The sequence below is a fragment of the Lycorma delicatula genome, chromosome 2, assembly GCF_047948215.1.
Source record: "Lycorma delicatula isolate Av1 chromosome 2, ASM4794821v1, whole genome shotgun sequence".
In the NCBI taxonomy this organism is placed as follows: Eukaryota; Metazoa; Arthropoda; class Insecta; order Hemiptera; family Fulgoridae; genus Lycorma; species Lycorma delicatula.
The window spans coordinates 32330413-32348509 of NC_134456.1; the positions used below are offsets into that span (position 1 = coordinate 32330413).

At 29.0% G+C, this 18097-nt stretch overlaps 1 protein-coding gene across 1 annotated transcript in view; it reads left to right on the forward strand.

Moving 5' to 3' along the window:
* Positions 1 to 18097, forward strand: part of Rtf1 (RNA polymerase-associated protein Rtf1) — a 64956-nt gene that overhangs the window by 29103 nt on the left and 17756 nt on the right. The window contains exons 8-12 of the mRNA XM_075358597.1: positions 1245 to 1327; positions 2987 to 3182; positions 6060 to 6154; positions 9629 to 9791; positions 16025 to 16168. Of these exons, the coding sequence (XP_075214712.1) occupies positions 1245 to 1327; positions 2987 to 3182; positions 6060 to 6154; positions 9629 to 9791; positions 16025 to 16168 (681 nt within the window). The remainder of the gene's footprint in view (positions 1 to 1244; positions 1328 to 2986; positions 3183 to 6059; positions 6155 to 9628; positions 9792 to 16024; positions 16169 to 18097) is intronic.

An 18097-nucleotide genomic window follows, 5' to 3' on the forward strand; every position in this document is an offset into this window, starting at 1 on the left:
TAACATTATATGATTATACAGAAATTAATTTCTAAAAACAATAATTGGTTATGAAAATAGCTGGATACATCAGGATTCAAGTAAAAAAGCATAAATCAGGGATTCTTGTATATAAAAAATTTATAAAAACATTAGCCTGTAAATGTGGATGTTAAAAACCACATTTTTATAAAAACATATTGCTGCAGTAATATAAATATTCATTTTAAAACATAATAGCTTAACTAATGAAAATATTATTTCTATCATAGAAATATATTTTACTGATCTTAGTCCCCAAAACTAATTTACCTAGATGTAAAATGAATGTAATTTTGCACTTAACAAAATTTTCAATTGTACTAAAAAAGAAAAGTAGTAAATTTTTAGTTACAGTTTATTAATCACAAGGAATGAAAGAATTTTTTTTTATAGGATCAGACTTAAGAAGTTCAAAAGAAAATCTCCTTTATGCATATAAGTATGCAGCAGTTTTGCATAGGTATACAGTTAATTGCTTTTTTATTTATAGTAAAGGTATCAACAGTTCCATCAAAGATATGATGTGAATTAATATATGATTGTATTTCATCATTAAAGAAAGATGTTTTTTTTTGTTGTTTTATAATATTTTAGTTTAAATATATTGTACTTCCTTGTATGAAATTTCAGTTTTCAGATTTCAACGAAAATATCCATTTTGACTATTTTTGGTGTAATGTATGTATGTATCTCACATAATTCAAAAATTATTAGCCGTTAAAATTTTGGATTTGGACTGTTGTAACATTTAGTTGCGTACCGTCCCTTTTGATTGTAATTGACTGGACCAAAAGTGTCCAAAAGAGCCCAAATCCAAAAAAAATTTATTTTGGACTTTTTCTTAACTGCAGTAATAAGCCCTCATTGAGAGATTTTCAATGATATATCATACTTATTTTATATATTACTTATTTTCATTGGTTGCAGAGTTATAGCCCAATGAAATTTTAATTAATGAAATATTTGAATCTTATAAGGGGAAGGCATATCAGTTGGAATCCGATTTCATTTCATTTTTTTTAATATATTGATTTATTAATAATTATTAACCTCTGATTGTAAAAAAATTTTTACAATAAATAATAATTCAATAATAAAAAAAAAAGAAAAAGTATGTAATAAAAAATATATCTAATTTAAAAAGCATACAAGGAAGTCATTTGGTGTCTACATCAGATTTTTTTTTATTCTGTTAAACATAATAGTTTTTGTTGTGATTGTAGGTAGCAGAAGTTGTTGGAGTTGTTGAAACAGCAAAGATTTATCAGCTGGGTCGTACTAGAACAAATAAAGGTCTTAAGTTAAGGTGAGTTTCTAGAATAATTTTAGAAAATTTTACACAAATGGAACGACTATTAAAATGCTTTGAATATTTTTTTTTTTTTTTTTTTTTTTTTGTAATAAAAAAACGATATTAATTTTATTATACAGTTTATCAAAGTTGCTATTCTTTTACTTAGATAATTTTTGTTTTGTCAATTAAATATTTCAGCGGAACAAAATTTTGTAAAGAAACTTATCCTTTGCTGAGTTTCTCTTCATTCCAGATGATAATGTAACTTCTTAAGTTTCAAAATGTTTTCTTGTATAAAACTAATAGTAACATGAGGTTTACAAGCATAAGGCTTCAGCTCAATAAAAAGGTGAATTTACTTGCATCTTTGAGAGGAATAATGTAATAGCATCTTATAAAGATAGTGGAACATTTGAGTAAAGGAAACCAGTGAAGAATTAGAAGTAATGACATGAAGAATGAGAATATTATCTACTTCATCCCACCCCAAAGAATTGCTTGATTAGACCAGTAGAAAAAATATCTGAGGGGAGATCCTCATCAGTATCTTTCATTAAGAATAGAGGGTGAAGAAAAAGAGGTAGGCTAACTAAGAAATGGTCGCAGGATGTGAAGGTTGATCTGAGAACAATGAATATCAGGAACTGGTGGGGGAAGGTAAAGGAACTACGGAAATGGAAGCTAATTGAGAGGGAGTCAAGGTCCATCAAGGACTGTGGAATCAGTAAATAGTCATATCATCTACAATTTCTGTCATTTTTTCTCAGAAACATCATAAAGTGTCTGTATTTTTAAATTATTATTCTTTACGCTGTGAAGAAAGTGAAAGTGCACACTTTTCAGAATTACAAATGAGTACAATAAAAAAAAATCTTGGAACTGAAAGTTACAGTTTGATAAATATTTATCAAATAAAAAACCCCAAATTAATAGAAAAGTAGAAAAATGAATCTTACTTAATTTCAGTTGCCCTGTTGATGGATTGGGATACCCTGAAATATAATGTAACGTGTTAGATTTTATGTCTTTCTCAATTCAGTTTATCCCACAAACAACAATATTGTATCATATCATACAGTATTATTTTTATGTTACTACTAGCAAATTTTAATTTTAGATGATGTTAACTGTACCATAATAATGTAATAATTTCAATACTATGATGTGATAATGTTAATAAGACTACAGTAATTTTAAAAATGTCATGAATACTTCAAAGCTTATACAACTACATAGAGTTAGGAGCTGTGATTGCTATAATCACAATCGGTCTAATGTACAATTGAAGTGATTATGTATTCTTTTCGCATGTTTGATGAAACTTCTTCAGTTTTCTTAGAGAAATTATGTTTTCTATAAAATTCCATAGGGAAAAAATGTTGTGTTCTTTAAATCACATTACTTATTTTTTAATAATTGTGTTTACATGCTTTGGTTTTCCCCCTCTTTTAATAAATAATATATAACACTAGTATCTTATTTGCTGAAAGGACTATGGATGTTCTTTGAAAAGCTATTTTTGAAAACGTTTTATTAAATCGATGTTTGAGTTTCTGAAGACTAAAATCTTTTCTTATTCGGCAGTATTAAGTGACTGAAGAGTTGCAGTATTCTGGAATTTTTCAGAAGTATATAAATTTAAAAAAAATTTTATTTTGTTTTTAATTCTAGGCATGGCTTACAAGAACGTGTTTTTAGGTTAGAATTTATCAGTAATCAAGATTTTACTGACAGTGAATTTTTTAGTTGGAAAGAAGCCTGTGCGCTTCAAGGCATTTCATTACCGACACAAGAGGAAGTGGAACAGAAAGTTAAAGATATTAAGGAAGCAATGATATATGAATTTAAAGAAGAAGATATTGAGAAGGTAATCTTAATGCAGTACTCATTAATTTTTCTCAGCATTAAAAAGCCACTGAATAATATTAATTTAGATTTATAAGCTTAATTTATTGAAGTAATTGGGTTAATGAATATAATTTGTCCTAATTTTTCTATTTTATGTAATAACTGTGCAAGAAGCTGAAAGTGTAGTTGTAAAACCCATTATTTTTTTCCTTTTTTTTATTTTTTAGTTTTTTTTTGGTACTTTGTTTTAGTTTTTTTACTTTAACTCGTTATTGCAAATCAGCTAATTTCGAAGTCACGAGTTTTAAGGTTCTAAACCTAGTAAAGGCAGTTACTTTCATATGGATTTGAATACTAGATCATGGTACTGCTGTTCTTTGTTGGTTGAGTTTCAATTAACCACACCTCTCAGGATTGGTCGGCCTGAGACTGTACAAGACCACATTTCATTTACATTCATACATATATCATCATCTGAAGTAATACAGTGGTTCCGGAGGCTAAATAGAAAAAAAGAGAGGTCTCTTGAGATTGACCATTCTTAAGTAACCAAATAATATTGTTAGTTACTAAGCCAAGTGACTGAACCAGAGTAAGGTTGTTTATACATAAAATTCGAGCTTGAAATGTTTCATCACGTTTCATCACAGCTTATTATACAATTCAGAAAGTTAGAACCTTCCACTTCAAATCTTTCATTCAGTTCAGAACAAATGCAAATCCAGGTGTCTTTATGGGCTTGAGCCAGCTGTCTTTGAATCCATGTCATACATGTTTTGTGATAATTCAGCATGTCATGAATGATTGAATGCACAATTCCAACACTAACATTATACAAACCAGCAATTTGGGAAATTTTGACTCGCCTGTCTTCACAAATAAGATCATTTATGCGATTTTGCAGCACACCAATCAAAACTTCAATTGATCTTCCAGAGTGATGGAAATCAGTCATACTTTTTAAACTGTGATTTAAACACTGTTCACCATACTGTTTCAACAGTCTTGAGTAACTTTCCATCGGTTTTACACCTTCTGATAGGAAAAATCTTATCTTCCAGCGTACATGTTTCAAGCAGAGCTGACATTCTGAAATCAAGTTATGTTTAGATTAACGATGGTCAAACAAATGATTAAATTGTTCCCAAGGTTGCCAACTTGACCCTCAAAAAGTTTCATTGTCATTGAAAGAACTGTTTTTTCTCTACATCAGTTTGTCTCGTTAATTATTGAACGTCCCTCTTGTATATTTAATGAATATATATATTGAATTGGGAGCAAAGTAGATACCTAATTTTTTTTCTTTTTTGAAGTAAATGTTAAATTTACCTTTTGTTACAGCTTTATAATTTAATTTGACCTATCAAGTAGCTGCTTATCAAATTTTTTTATAACCACAATGATTTTTAATATATTTATATATTCAGTAATTGTATTAAATTAAAAAGTTTAGGTACCATTTTAGAATAATGTTTAAAGAATCGATTTTAATAATTTTTCTGTATATTTCTTTACTGAAATTAATCTTTTTAAGATTCATATTATTATCCTGTACTGTAATTATACCACCTAGTACAGAAAATTAAGATAGACATATCTTGCCTTAATTTTTCATGAAAGTACTTTTGCTCGCAGGATCCCACATCCTCAGTCATGACTGAAATAATTCCATTATTGCAATAACAGAATTATACTTTATAATAAATAAATACATACTTTTTTTTATGTACACAATAAAACTTTGATGTAACTATTTTCTTTAGAATGAAGAAAAATAATGTTATTAGCAGGAAATTGTATAATGGTGAAATGTTAAAATGAGGTTTTTTGGCCTCATAAACAACAGTAAAATGTTAGTATTATTTTGCTCTTTTCTAACATTCAAGATAAGAGAAAATGAATAATTAAATAGTTGTTGCTTCCAATTGGACCAGATTATTTTGGCACTCAGCAGTTCCTCAGACATGTGACATACTCTCACAAAATGTGTAAATACAGTATTTTTACAAATTTTTAAACTATATATATATATATATATATATTTGATTATTTTACTTGTGTCATATTTTTAAATTTATTTGTTGTGTTCCGAAAGCGCTTTTTTTTTTACTAAGCCAAAGATTAATTTTATATTATTTTCATTTATGAGGTTGGATTTACAATTATATATGTGAGGTTAGAGAAACTCTGACTGCTGGGTACTGCAGAATAGCCAGATATTGCCATTTAGAACGTCCCATAAATTATGACACCCATAAGTTATTAAAGTCATCTATAACGTTCTTTTAAATTTACTTTATATTAAATAAGTAAAAAAAAATTCTTTACTGTCTCTTCTGAACTTCTGTGTAAAATAACTGGATTCTTTCACAAGCCACAGATTATAACAATAGTAATTACTGCTTCTTTTAATTGCCAAACATTATATAACTCACACCTGTACAGTGTAATTTATTCCTGTACCCTTTGGTTCTCAATTTTTCCTAGAAACATAAAAATCAGCAATTGTTATCAAGAAGTATTGAAATATAATCTACAGCATTTCACTACCAAGTGTCTCTATGCAAGAAACTAATATTGTTAAGTTGTGAAATTGTAACCATCTTCTTATGGGTTTTCAGGAAAATAGGCAAAAGAATATTTTAGCTGGTAAATAAACATAATTTAAAATCAATTTTACTGTATATATTTTTATTTTTCAAGTACAGTGTCGTAATTATAAATATTGTATGACGCCTTAAATATTTCTTCACCACAACAGTTGATTTCTGTTATTAAGTACATGAAACCATTACTGTGATTTCAGAGAATTAAATACGGGTATTACAAATACTGTTTGACTCATTAAAAGCATAAACTGTGTACACCATTTTTAATTAAACATTTTTATTTTCAGATAATTCGTGAAAAGGAAAGATTTAAAACTAATCCTTATAATTATGCAATGAAAAAGACACAGCTTATGAAAGATAGAGATATGGCAGCTTCAAGGTAATATTTCTTTATTAAATTATGTACATTTTCCCCCATTTTGATAGTTTTTTATAGAAAATTATTGCTGGTCTTAATTGATTAATCTCTTATTAAATTAAAAACTTCTGGTGTTAAGCATTTCTTTTGATTAATTATTGTATCTTGGTTTTTATCAGTTTAAAATATTTATTATAATGCAAAATAGTTATAGATTAATCATTCTGTGTAAAAAATTATAACAAGAATATAAGTAAGTATTCAAAGTTAAGAAAGCATAAACACACAAGTCAATGCACAGGGTGGGGATGGATCGGTATACATTGGTGGGAAGAACAGAGAATTGGCCACACATACAAGTATGTATTGTGTGCATGCATGCGTGCATATGCTCAATAGCATGCTAAATGCTCATGGATACATACTTCTGACCATTTCTCTGTTATATTTATTGTTTTTTTCTAATCTTGTTTATTTTTTTGTTTAAATTGATAAAATATTTAATTTTTTTAGATTTACAATTACAATTTGTATTGCTTTTTGAAATTTCACTTATTCTTTGCAAGTTTTTTTTTTGTTTATGTAATTAACAGAAAGAGACAGTAAATTAGGATAGATAACAGTTTTTTAATCAAGCAGCTTAATCCAATCCATATCATCAGATCTTGCATCATCTGTATCATTCATGTTCAACGACTGATTCATTGGTGCTCATCACTGCTTTCACTACCACTGTCACTGTCATTAACGCAAATTGTAAACCTTTCAGTTTGCATGTCAGCAACCCAATCTGTTTCATAATAATTTTTTTTCTATTGTTAGTACATGTTCGCAACATTGCTTCCAATATTCCGCTGGTAGTTAAGGAAATTTTTTCTCAGTAATTTCTTTTATACAATTTATATTTTTCCAACTAGAGACATTTTCATCTGCTACCTGACTTTATTTTCATCCAAATCAACTCAATCGGGTTAATTTCAGGATGGTAGGGCGGCAATTTTATTACATTGTGGCTGTTATCCTGAAATATTTTATTGAAGTAATACTATTCACTTCAGGGCTTAATAATTGGTACAGTTCTATTTTTAACATACCTGCTGAGCACAGAATATTTGTCTCGAAGCCATTAAGTTCATGTTTTTTTTGCTGTTTGAATTCGGCACTTTGTGTAACATGTTGTGGTACCGAGCATTATCGATTACCAAAACCAATCAACTTGGAAGATTTGGGATTAGCATTGTTCTCAGCCATTTTTTGTAATTTATCAACATTCATGTTATTCCAGTGTTTTCCTTTTTTTGGCTCTATGTAAAAATTAAAAGAGCATTTTGAATTTCTTCTGCTTCACTGCCAGCATGAACCAATATCACCTTCGATCCTTTGGATATAGGTGTTTTATAGCCTTTATTTGAGCCATCGATCCAACCATAATTTTACTTGTGGTTCAAGTGAATAGAAGATTCATCTGAAAAAATTATTGGTCTTCCTTCCTGTTTGTAAATGCTAATTTTCTTTAGATATTTTACTTGTTTATTTTGTAATCTCATTTTTCTATTAAAATTTTCCTGTTTTTTTTTTGTTTTTTTTTTTTTCAGTTTTCTTCCATCTAAAACCCATACTCCTCACTATTTTCCTTAGAGTTTTGTAACTGTAATTCATCTGCAAATCTGGTTGTTTGGTTTTTAAAACAAATAATATATTTATCAATGTCGGCAGAACTTTATTTTGTATATGATATTTTGTAACGCACATCTTTGGAAGTTGTCAATGCTAACTTTCATTTTCATTCTATACGAGTTTTTCCCGGCGTATTAAAATTCTCATTTTCTCCCAGTTTATTTGATTCTGTTATCACTTTACGCATAATATGAACAGATACTTCACAAAGGTCTGCTACATGAGCATGAATTTCTACATGTACCATTGCTGGATTTTCTTAGACTATTTTGCTGTACACATTCATTATTATACATTTGCTTTGGACTTCTTGGAGGTATTCCTCTTCCCAATCTACAATTGCATTTTGGACGAAGCATTAGGAAAATTAAGTATTTAAAAATTCCATTATTAAACAAAATTAGTTTTAAAAAAACTGTTTATAAAAAACACAAGAAGCCAAGTGAATTCCTGCTTCTACTCAGTCCTTGAATGCATCACACTATCCCCCTTACCATACTGGCATTCCCCACACCACTTCACATGTCACTCCCAATCAAGTTTCTGCGCATCTGTGTGTGTTTACACTTTCTTAACTTTGAACAGTTATAAGTATTTTATTAAGTATTAACTATTATACTCATATTTTGTTTTATTCTTTGTAATTTCTGTTTATATTGCTGCATACTATTATAATATGAAATAAACCACTATATTGCATTTTATAATTATTTTAATTTACATCACTGTTTTCTTTTGAATGCAGTCAACTTGTGGATTTATTTATTAAAACTGATAATTTTACAACAGTAGTATTGTAATATAATTTCAGTAATTCTATTTCTGAAATCTAAAAGTGTCCACAGTTTGTATAAAACAATCTATTGTTTTTTGGTTGAGGAAGGTTTACTACACAGCAGTTTTTACAACTTCTGTTTATCTTGTTTCCATATCTAAATTTAAATTCTCTCATTCCCATCTCCCTCTGTCAAATTTAATTACCTTCGTTATATTCTTATTTATTTTCTGTGACTTTTTTCCCTAGAAGTTTATCCATACCTTAAGTTTTTCCAAAAGAACAATGATAATAAGACATTCTATGTTTTCTGTTACTGCTTTCAAATGTGTGCTTAATTTAATATATTAAGATGAAAAATTTTCAGGGTTCCAAAAAAATAATAATAAACTTTTCTTGGCATCTTCAGTAAGCAAGTTAAATTATATTGCTGCATACTATTATAATATGAAATAAACCACTATATTGCATTTTATAATTATTTTAATTTACATCACTGTTTTCTTTTGAATGCAGTCAACTTGTGGATTTATTTATTAAAACTGATAATTTTGCAACAGTAGTATTGTAATATAATTTCAGTAATTCTATTTCTGAAATCTAAAAGTGTCCACAGTTTGTATAAAACAATCTATTGTTTTTTGGTTGAGGAAGGTTTACTACACAGCAGTTTTTACAACTTCTGTTTATCTTGTTTCCATATCTAAATTTAAATTCTCTCATTCCCATCTCCCTCTGTCAAATTTAATTACCTTCGTTATATTCTTATTTATTTTCTGTGACTTTTTTCCCTAGAAGTTTATCCATACCTTAAGTTTTTCCAAAAGAACAATGATAATAAGACATTCTATGTTTTCTGTTACTGCTTTCAAATGTGTGCTTAATTTAATATATTAAGATGAAAAATTTTCAGGGTTCCAAAAAAATAATAATAAACTTTTCTTGGCATCTTCAGTAAGCAAGTTAAATTAGCCCCTCAGTCTCAAATAAGTTTGTATACAGTTTTCAGCTAGCATAAATTATTGTTTTTATATATTTTACAGAGGAGATGATGAAGAAGCAGCACGAATAAATCAAGAATTACAAGAATTAGAAGAGAGAGCTATTGAATTAGATAAATTACGGACTTCAACTATTTCCTCAATATCATATATAAATGATAGAAACAGAAAAAAGAATGTGGAAGAGGCTGAAAAGGCTATAATGGTACAGTTTTTATATCAAACTAAAGTTTAGTTTAACGTTCATTTATACCTAACCTTTTGACCTCAAATTATTTTTGCATGGTCCTAGCTCTCTTGCACATCATTTTGCAGAAACTTTTATTAGACTTTCCTATTACTTATGCATACTTTTTTATTTTATTTGTTTACTGCAGAATACATATTATAAACAAAGTTATTTTACCAAAAAAGTAACAACTTAGTGTTTATTATATACTTATTACCTAATACATTTATAAAAAAAAAAACAAAAGAAAAACAATATATTTAAATTTGTAAACTATTTTAATTAATTACAATAGTATGATATGCTATCCAAACATTTTTCAGTCAACAGTATTTACACTGTTATTAAATTTAGCTTTTTTCAAGTAGATGATATTTTTAAAACAGTCAAGAATGTGAATCACAAGTTGGGGATGGGGCATGGTTCTTGTTATATTCATAATAAATTCAATAAGGGATTTTGAAAATGTTTTGTGTGATTGACTTTTTATTCAGTAATTTTGTTTTGGTGTTTATAAAGGATATTGCTATATATTATCAATGCTTCTATTAGTCAAAACTACTTCATTTTTCACCACTTGACTGTTGATTGTCAATTTGTGCTGTCTTGAAATTATACTCTGCAGATTATATTGATCTGCTAGGTCTGTAATTCTATATGCTCATATTTGCAAACCAATGTTGCTTTTATAAATTATTTTTTCAATCTTACCTTTATTTTTATTTGTTTCTTACTGTTGATATCATTGTTAACTTTCTAAAAGAGAACCCTAATGTATTTCTTATTTTTGGTATCCCAATTCACACTTCTTTTTTGTTCCATCAGACTATCTTAAAAATTTATCTGTGGAATAACCCCTAACTTCAATACTTCAGTAGTGAGCTCATAGCTTCAGTAAATCTTAAAAAATATGTATATGATAATCTGTAGAATTCAAAAGCTTGTGCGTCAAAAGCAACACAACTCTCATTAAATATAATGTTTGTTCTGACTAATTGGTAGTTTTAAACACCAAATTTAACCTCAAATATACTTCTATATCGTGTAACAGCCTCAGCCAAAAATTAAAAGTGAAGATTTATTTACAGAAATCTGTTATTCAACTGTATAATAATAGTAAATTTTTCTTATAAATAGTTTATAATATTTTGCTGTCTTGTAACGCTACCCTGTTTTGCTGTAAGACACCCCACTAAGGTGATGACTCCTGAAATGATAGTAAAGATCCATAAAATCGTACTGGAAGACCACACATTAAAAGGGTGTGAAATAGCTGAAACTGTTAAAATATCGAAAGAATGTGTAGATTATATTTTACATAATTTTTTGGGCATGGAAAGAAGCTCTGCACAAGATGGGTGCTGCATTTAGAATGCCTGAGCAAAGGTTGCAACAAAAAACTTGATGCTTTACAAGTGGAACCCCATTGAGTTTTTGCATAGATTCATAACTGGATGAGACTTGGGTCTACCACTACATACCTGAAAGTAAGCAACAGTCAAAAGAGTAGACAGAGACCCCAAAGAACCAACCTCAAAGAAGGCAAAGACTATTTTGTCAGCCAACAAGGTTATGGCAATTGTTTTTTGGGATACAAAAGGAATTGTCTTTATTGATTACCTTGAAAAAAGTAAAACTGTCAATGGTGAGTACTACACAAACTTATCGCACCATTTGAATGGCGAAGTTAAAAAAACATCCACATCTAGCAAAAAAAAATCTTGTTTCACCATGACAGTGCATCAGCACATTCGTCAGGTGTCACAATGGTTGAAATCAATGAAACTAAAGTATAAATTGGTTGCTCGTCTGCCTTTTTTGCCAGATTTAGCTTCCAGCGACTTATCACCTACTTCCTAACCTTAAAAAATGCCTTTGTGGATGATTTAGGAGCAACGAGGAAGTTATTGAAGCTGTGAATGGGTATTTTGAGGAGCTCAATGAATTACATTATAAAAATGGTATAACTGAATTAGGGCACGGTATGAAAACTTTATTAGTCTTTGTGGAGATTATATTGAAAAATATTTTTTTTTAAATATCCAAAAAATGTTCTTTTCTGTATCAGGTCAGAAACTTGGCCCACCCCCATCATATCAGCAGAGATTCTTCACATTACTCTCTATTTAGTTAGAAAAGTATTTTCTATGTTTATAAGGAATGTTAGATTACACAACATGGTAGATCAATTAAAAATCTTAATTTGTCTCATTTGGCTGCCAAGGACTTGAAACTGTGGAAGAATTCTCTTGAATACAAGTGAATGGCTGTAATGCCATGGTAGGTCTTTCCTAATAGTGTAGTCTAAAGGGTTAAAAATCATTTACAGTAAATGTAATACACACCTTTTGTGAGTTGAGTAGCTTGAAAAGTTCCAAGTAAGTGAAAGAGGGAAGATTGCAAATTGATTTTTTAACAACAATTTAAACAGCCAACTGATATATTGGTTTACATTAATAGTTACTGTAGTAGAACCATGAGAATAATTATTGCTGAATGGAAATTTTTCATATGCAAATGAAAGATGTAGATTTGATAATGAGGATTGAACGTATAGATAATTTCAGTAGTGATTTTTTTGTTTTGTTTTTTAAATCCCATTGTTTGGTAATTATGACAGTTACTGCTAATATAATTTATGGTAAATAGTTATTTTGTTTTATATATATATATATATATTTGCAGTTTTAATTGCATTCTCCATTAAGACATTGATTGGGAGCATGAAAATTTGGTTTCAAAATCATTGAAAACTAAACGCATATCAATGTTTAATAAATAATATCATTATAAAAACCATTATTTACTGTAAGAGTGTCCAGTATATTGATAATATTTATACCATCAAAAGTTCATTAATTAAGAAGCCAATTATGATCTTTTTGAGTATTCCATTAATTCAGAATATCATAATCCAAATTTTAAAATTAACAACTATAAATTAACATAATGGGATGTTTTAACATCATTTGATCTGTAAGACAGATATAAGGCTGATTATTGTTTTTGTTCCTTTAAGAATTTTTTTACCAAAGGTGTACTCATCTCATCATCCTTTTCAAGTTCTTAACAAGGACAAGAGTTTTGAAAAAAAAATATATATATACATGTTTTCAATACTTCACCCTTTCACTGGTTTATTCAACTTTTGTTGAATTTGGGGGTTCTTTCAGCATTTAATTTGATGTTAATTCACAGAAGTTGATTTTTTATTCCTACATTGCTTACTTTATTTATTTATAGTTTTTATAAACAAAAATAATAAGCATATGATGTGCTCGCCACCTTGTGACAATTTATAAGATATGTAATCGGACCACTTAGCTGTTTGTAATTGCATTCATTTTTTTACATTCTTACTGTACTTAAAGTGGTTTATATGTTTTTAATGTTAAAAAATAGATTGTCTTTGTTAAATGTGGTATAAAAATGTTTTGGATCATATTAATTTAACTTTTATGTGCAGGAAATAAAGGTGTAATCTTCGTAGGCTTTGATCTGTTTTCATGTGTGCTAACCGTTTTTAATAAACAATCTTTTGTTGCCTTTTTAATAATTAACTGCTTATTTTTTGTATATTTGTTGTGTTTAACTTATTTTTAAAAACAACAGACATCATAGTAATAATAAAAATAAAACAGCAGTTGACATTTGCATAAAGGTCCTAAGCATATATATATATTTGATGATCAATGTAAAGGTAATTTTAGAGGAAATTTTTCATTAAAAAGCTTTTTTTGCCATGAATGGCATCAGAAAGAACCAAAAATTAATAAGTAGTGAAAGGGTTAATATAAAAATTTTCCTTTTTTATTGGTCAAATAAATCAAAACATGTTTATATTGTCTTAATGTATTATGAATTTTTTTATGCTTAAAATTTTACTTCTTTCATAGAAATTCAAACCTCAATAGGTTTCTTTTTTAGACTGGAATTTTTACGTAGTAAAATTTGCAGAATTGTACTGTGTACAATAACACATTATGGATCCATAGGCCTACTTGTAATTATACGAGGCTTGGCTGATAAATTTTGCACATATATTCATAGCATGGAAATGAAAAGAGATATTGGAATGAAATAAAAATGAATAAAAGTAACAATACCTTAGCTACAAAATGCAGTATTTAGTTTTCAATATAACCCTCAATTTACACTTGTACACTTTTCCCAATGTATGACAAGTTTTTGCATTCCATCACTGAAAAATTCTGGTGGGCTTTCTCAGATCCAAATGGGGCCACAGCTTCCTTCACCTCATCATCAGTGGTGTAATGGTTGCCTTTGAGATCCCTCTTGAAATGAGGGAAGAAGTGGAAGTTCGGCAGAGCCAAATCTGGTGAGTTTGGCAGATGCGGAATAGACTCAAACTTTAGCTTCCAAAGAACCTTTGTAGTGGCGTGCAATGTGTGAGTCCACGCATTGCATGCCACAAAATTGCAAAATTATGGGCACGGTGGTCTTTCGAACGCGACATACTAGTTGGTTGTCTGAGGTGTTTTAATGTCTCGATGTACCGTTCAGAGTTCACAGTCGTCCCATATTCCTGATACCATCACATAAACATTTTTGGCGTCCAAAAACGCCATCAAAAGGAGTTTCTTCACTGAGGCTTGAGTTTTGAATTTTTTAGGTTTTGGCGATTCGTAATGTCTGTATTCCATACTTTGCCTTTTTTCTTCCATGTTGTAATGATGTACCCGACTCTCATCCCCCAGTCACAAATTGAAAAGGAAGTTATTTCTTTCAGTATGATAGAGCTGTAAGAGTTCTTCGCAACATTCAGCACAACACTGCTTGTCTTTGTTCATCAGTTTACTTGGTACCCATTGTATTCAGATTTTACAATAACTCAGTTGCTCAATAATATCACCTACTTGTTCTTTAGATATGCCTAACTGAATAGCCATGTGTTGCTGGGTGATTCACTGGTCACTTAGAAGCAAATCGTCCACCTCCTTTCGATGTTTCTCATCAGTCACAGAAACTGGTCATCCACTGCAAGTTGTATCCTCAATACTAATCTGAAGCTTTACCAGCTTCAGATTAGCGAAATTTCTACCTATTCACTGTACTCCTGTCATCAGTTTTACTACTGTAAACCACTTTTAAACGATGAAAAATATTCATAGGATCACATTTTCTCCTGTTAAAAATTTGATCACTGCACGCTATTTTAAACGTGTTTACTTATTCACTGTATCCGACTCTATTTTAATTGCTACTGAAAACAAACCGGTAAACGGATTCAACGCATTATTGAGGTTTGTAGAGGGGGATTTTAGCTATCATGTGCTGCCACACCCAACTCAATAGTACTTTTTGCCTCCGTGTAGCACGCTAGTTTGCAAAATTTATCAGTCAAGCGTCGTATCAGATAATAAATTTTAATGTGAGTAGAGTTTTTTATAACTGACTTTGGTGTATTAATACAGAGCATTTGGAAAGTCACTGTCAGTATGCTTTAAAATTATGTGGTGCATTCTGTTCTTTCAGTTTTAGGTTGGTTGCCCTGTGGGTTTGTGGGCATTACTCAGTAATAAACCAAGACTTCAGTTGTTGAGTTATGATTGAAAGTGCTTTGTTTTGTTTCATTTTTTAGTTTATTGGAATCAATAGTTGTAAGAAAAGTAATGGTTCTTTTGGTAGAGGAACACACTTTTTCTCATTAAACATGTCTTTCTGAAGATGACAGGTATACTGATTTAGTGAAGCACAAGTTTTCTGAGAAGTTTCCAAACACTCCTGTTCCTCACTGCAGTGCAGATTGAAAATTTTCAGGCAATAGGCTCTGTTGAAGACACTAATCAAACTGGATGACCACTTAAACAATCAGGAGCTACTTATTACTTCTGTTATACTCTTATACGCTTATTTAAAATTTCTCTACTATTTTAGTTTGCATTATTTGTGTGTACTATTTTAGTTTAATGTTTGTGTGTTTAATGTTTAACTTGACATGCTCACACATGTATTTTTTAGTGATTAAGTTTATTAAAATATTAAATTAGTAAGCTGATGTTAGTTGTAAAAATGCTCAATCTTTGCTGATAATCAAACCTGTGACAAACTTAGCATGAAAAAACACTCCAAACTCTCCAGCTATAATAAATGGTCAGTCCATATTGAAAGGTTTGTGAATATTTGTTTTGTAAGTAAATTTCTGGATCTACATATTAATAATATTTACCATACTTTGTGTTTTACAGGAAGAAGTCCGTGCAAACAAGGGTAAAAAAATTGATGATCCATTTACAAGGCGAAGTACAAAACCTAGAATGGTATTCAAAGCTAGCGAAAACAGTGAGGATTCAGGCAATGTAATTTCTTCACAGGATTCTCCTAAGTCATCGGTACATTTTTATATTATTTTCTATAATAAATAAAAAGTAACTTAATATAAATTAGTTTTTATAGCAATTAATTTATTACTTTTCAGAAGAGTTTTATTATCACATTTAGACATTCTGTTTTTAAAATTTGTTCTATCTTCACCTGAATTTTTATAGTGACTACTGGAAATTACAACAATTCTTGTTTAATTTGATTTTGTTTTATTTAAAAGGATTGTCAACCACTAAAGCCTGAAGTGTAAAATCAGTGTGATTAGAGAAGTTCTGTAATTTTTTTTAGGTAAAATGAGCCAGAACATAAAATTCATACAATATTCTTGAATATTTTTTAATATCAAATTATTTGTATATTTTGTGTGTGTGTATATATATAATCTGATTTATATACTGCCTTTGTATTATAAACCATATAAGGAGTGTTAATGAAAAAAGATACTTTCTTTGACTGACTCATGTTTTTCATTATTTGCACTACAGTTTGATTATAAATTAGATTAAAGAATTACATTTCAGGATTTTTCTAATTTTATAAATCATTGAACAGTTTGAAAAATGATCAATTAATCAAATGTTTTGCACACATTTCTGTGTAATTTGATGACTGTAAATTTTATATTAGTTAATTCAGCTATAGGATTGAAAAAACATAATTGCATAACAATGTGTCAGCCATTTTGCCTATTTTTTGGATACATTTTCACTACTTTACTTTTTAATTTTCTTTTTTCACTATTTTGTTTTTTGTAGCTTTTAGTTCTTAAACCATCAATTTGGGCCCTTTTATGATGACATTTCAATTGAATATCTATCTCTACTAAACTTTTTACTGCCATAGAAGATGAACAATGTTTTTTCTATAACTGTATAATTCTCTTTAATTGAATTTCTATTAAAAAAACAATTTCACAAAAATACAACTGATATTTATTGTATGATTACAATGTAAATCTTCATTTATACTTAAACAGATTAATCTAAACAATTTTATAACATTCTTATGAATAAAATAAAACTAAAATCCATAATTACTAACAAACTGCAAAAAAAGAAAAAGTATGTAAAAAAAGTATCAAAGTTAAAACATACAATAAAAATTTAGCTTCTGATTTTAAGCAAGTTACAAAATATTATCTTGGTCCCAGCTTTCGTTAGCCGCTTACACATACTACCATACACAGTATCTGTAATCGTTGTCCCCTCTCTACCTGGGGAGATGAAAGTCCAGTTTCCCTTTTTTCCTAAATCAGGACCATAAGGCATTTCCTGATTTCTCCAGTACTTTAGAGAGGTAGTGAAAATAGTATTATAATAGCAAATTAACCAAAGAATAATAATTTTGAAACAAATTTCATATCTTGTAAAAGTTTATTCCATATTTTCATCATTTAACATTGCCTTCCACTTTGTCATACTGTTCACAATAGCATACTGGGTAATTTAAGATTGGTTAAAACACAAATGTGTATTATTTGTGCTACTTTTGAAAATTCATAATTTGCTCAGAGTCAAATATCAGAGTTGAGATTTTTACTTTGGTTTGTTCCTATACAGATGTAAATTATGTAGATAAATTAGATTTTTATCCCAGGCCCAACTGTTGATATCAAGCTTCAAACTTTCAAAAATTCATTAAAAAAAAAGAAGGAAATCATTGTTCTACTCTAGATATGGTAACATATGTAATAATAATAAATAAGTAGATAAACTTTGATATTATATTTCACTCCTTTATTTCACATTTAAGCTCTAAGAAGTCGAATTTGTTAAATTTTGATATCAAACATTGGAGCTCATTTTATTAGGCTTATTAAGGCATTTAATGTAAAGAACCAAAAAGGTGAATTTGATGGAAAAATGGTGAAATAACCAAATATGTTTGGTTAGATCACTTCTTATAAAAATTCTTCATAGGTGAAATCTTTTCACACA